The sequence below is a fragment of the Notothenia coriiceps genome, unplaced genomic scaffold (assembly GCF_000735185.1).
Source record: "Notothenia coriiceps isolate Sejong01 unplaced genomic scaffold, NC01 NC01_scaffold00034375, whole genome shotgun sequence".
Classification (NCBI taxonomy): Eukaryota; Metazoa; Chordata; class Actinopteri; order Perciformes; family Nototheniidae; genus Notothenia; species Notothenia coriiceps.
In genome coordinates, this window is record NW_011367076.1 from 675 (window position 1) to 3,267 (window position 2,593).

At 46.3% G+C, this 2,593-nt stretch overlaps 1 protein-coding gene across 1 annotated transcript in view; it reads right to left on the reverse strand.

Moving 5' to 3' along the window:
* Nucleotides 1–293: 293 nt before the first annotated feature.
* LOC104962113 (trichohyalin-like) overlaps nucleotides 294–2,593 on the reverse strand; it is a gene marked incomplete at its 3' end in the record, with an annotated part of 3,372 nt that continues 1,072 nt past the window's right edge. The window contains exon 2 of the mRNA XM_010790511.1: nucleotides 294–1,306. Within this exon, the coding sequence (XP_010788813.1) occupies nucleotides 294–1,306 (1,013 nt within the window). The remainder of the gene's footprint in view (nucleotides 1,307–2,593) is intronic.

The following is a 2,593-nucleotide window of genomic DNA, read 5'->3' on the forward strand; positions in this document are numbered from 1 at the left end:
GTTCCTGAAACTTTCCAAAGCTCTTAGCACAGAGGGGGGGGGGACATGGTTATGTATAAAAGACATGAACAAGTGGATTTTGCCTAATAGGTCACCTTTAACATCTCTAACATAACATTTCGCGGTACTTCCAACTTTAACTAAACTAAAATGACATTTTGGATTGTTTATTTTCTAGTCTTTTAAATGATCCAATGCCTTGTCTTTTCATGCTGCTGCTGCAACGCAAACATTTCCCAAATTGGGATCAATCAATAAAGTACTTTTGATCTTATCTTATAATAAGGGGTTACCTGTTGATTTCCTCGCCTCTCTTCCCCAGCTCCTCGTCTTTCTGAGCGATGGCTTCTTGAGCGACGGCCATCATTTCCCTGCGTCTCTCCGCCTCTCTCCGCCTGTTCTCCTGCAGCGTGTGGATCTCTTCCTCCTTCAGGGAGGCCATCGTTGCCTCTTTGTCCTGCAGCTGCTTCTCCATCTCTGCCTCTCTCTCTGCGGACCCTTTAGCCACCGCTGCTAGCTTCTCCTCCAGCTGCTTCTCCAGCAGCTGAGATTCAGTCCTGCTTTCCTCCGTGTCTGAAAGCTTAGCCTTCAGGGATGTGATCTCACTTTGCAGATCAGAGTTCAGCCTCTTCAGATCTTCAGCAGCAGCGGAGGAGACGGAGAGGTTTGATTCTGTTAGCTTAGCTTCTTCGAGCTGCACTTTAAGCGTCTCCGTGCTTTGCTCCTGCTCACTGAGCTTCAACTTGAGGTCGTTTACAGTCTCGCTGAAGGTCGTTTCCCGCACACTCAGTTTGTGTTTGAACTCATCCAGATGCGTTTGGGATTCCACTTCCTGTTCTCGCAGCTTCTCATTGAGCTCCTTTGACGCCAGGATGTGTTCTCTCAGCTGCTTCACCTCTTCAGCATCGTGTGCTTCCTCCGGCTGCAACATCTCCCCCAGCTCCTGAAGCTGCTTCTTAAGATCTTCAATCTGTTGTTTTAAACCTGCTTCTTGTTGATTTTGCTGCCGTTGTTGTTGTTGTTGTTGTTGTTGTTCTTTTGCTTGTCCGAGATCTTCCTCCAGCTTCAGCATTTCTCTCTCATTGTTCTCCTTTTCCTCGGCCAGGTTCTTCCTGAGCTCGGACACTTCTTCTCTCAGTTGATCATCAGACGTGGCTGAAGTCTGCACTTCCTGTTTCAGGCTTTGCACTTCCTGTTTCAGGCTTTGCACTTCCTGTGTCAGGGTGAGAACCTGGGAGGTTTTCTGCTGCAAGTCCTTGCGGTTTTGCTCCAGTTGTTCAGTTGTTCTCACCGTCACACTGGTCACCTGTGGTCATTTACAAAGATATCACTCTGTTTAGTCATGTATCAAAGAAACTACCGTAATTTTCGGACTATAAGCCGCGCCTTTTTTCCCATTTTTCGACGCTGCGGCTTATATAACGGTGCGGCTAATCTATGGATTGTTACAGCTAACGGCCACTAGGGGACCTCCTAAATCTATGGATGTTACAGGTTACAGTCCACCACCTTTAACTCTATGGGCTCTATGGCCGGTCCGCGCCCCCCACCTTTAAGCGGCGGGCTCCAGCAGGAAAAGCTGGAGGCCGGAAAAGAGTGAGACAGGTAGCGCGCAAAAGTAAAAGTGGAACCGAGAGTGGTACGAGAGACAGAACGAGACATACAGACAGACNGGTTAGCTTAGCCTAATCGATCAGTGCACTACGAAGCCAGTGCTAGACAGTGAACTGTCAACGGGGGGAGCCCCGCCGGTCATTATCGGCCGATATTCACTCTAAATAGTTTGATCGGTGCTCTCTATAAAGGCCGATCAGGAGAGCTGGATCTGATCGATATGGACATAAACGCGAGTGAAGTGTAAGCGGACGCGAGAGAGAGATCAGATCAGCTGCTGAGTCTGAAGGAGACATGCAGCTCTGCATGATCACCTGAAGCTCCGCCCTCTGTTTAGTGAGCTGACCGGACTGCGCAAAATGCGTATATGAAGTGTCATGAACGCAAGAAATCATACCCTCGTGGGGGCGCGCTTATGTGATAGGCTTAGACTGGAGGAGACATCTGATTGGCTATAGATAGAAAAAATTACAAGTACGAATCGGGTGACCGTCAGGGGAGTCTCAAAAAACCACACACGAATGCACAGCGATCCATGCACAGAAAGCGGTTTGTGTTTGCAGGTTCAGGGGATTTAAACGGAAAACAAATATGTGTGGATCAAAAATACATATGTAAAACTTTTTTCTGTGTTTGGATTTTATTTACATGGATATGAAAAGTAACACATTTGTGTGTGCATTGAAAAACACAAGTGTGTATCATGAAATACAAGTGTGAATCCTTCTGTGTGCATGTGATTATTATGAGACTGTTCTGAGCCCATAAAATCCAGGTTCTTTCCGGGCAAACAACCAGGCTGAGTATGCTAAACTAGTGAGATAATCTACAACAAAATGAACATATTTGAACGTGATTTAATTGTAATACACGTTTCAAAAATGATGCCAAAGTAACAACATACTGATACTGGTTAGTAAAAACCATGAATTAATGCTTTGACAAGTCTGCAGATAGACGGCAGGCGAAAAACCTTTTA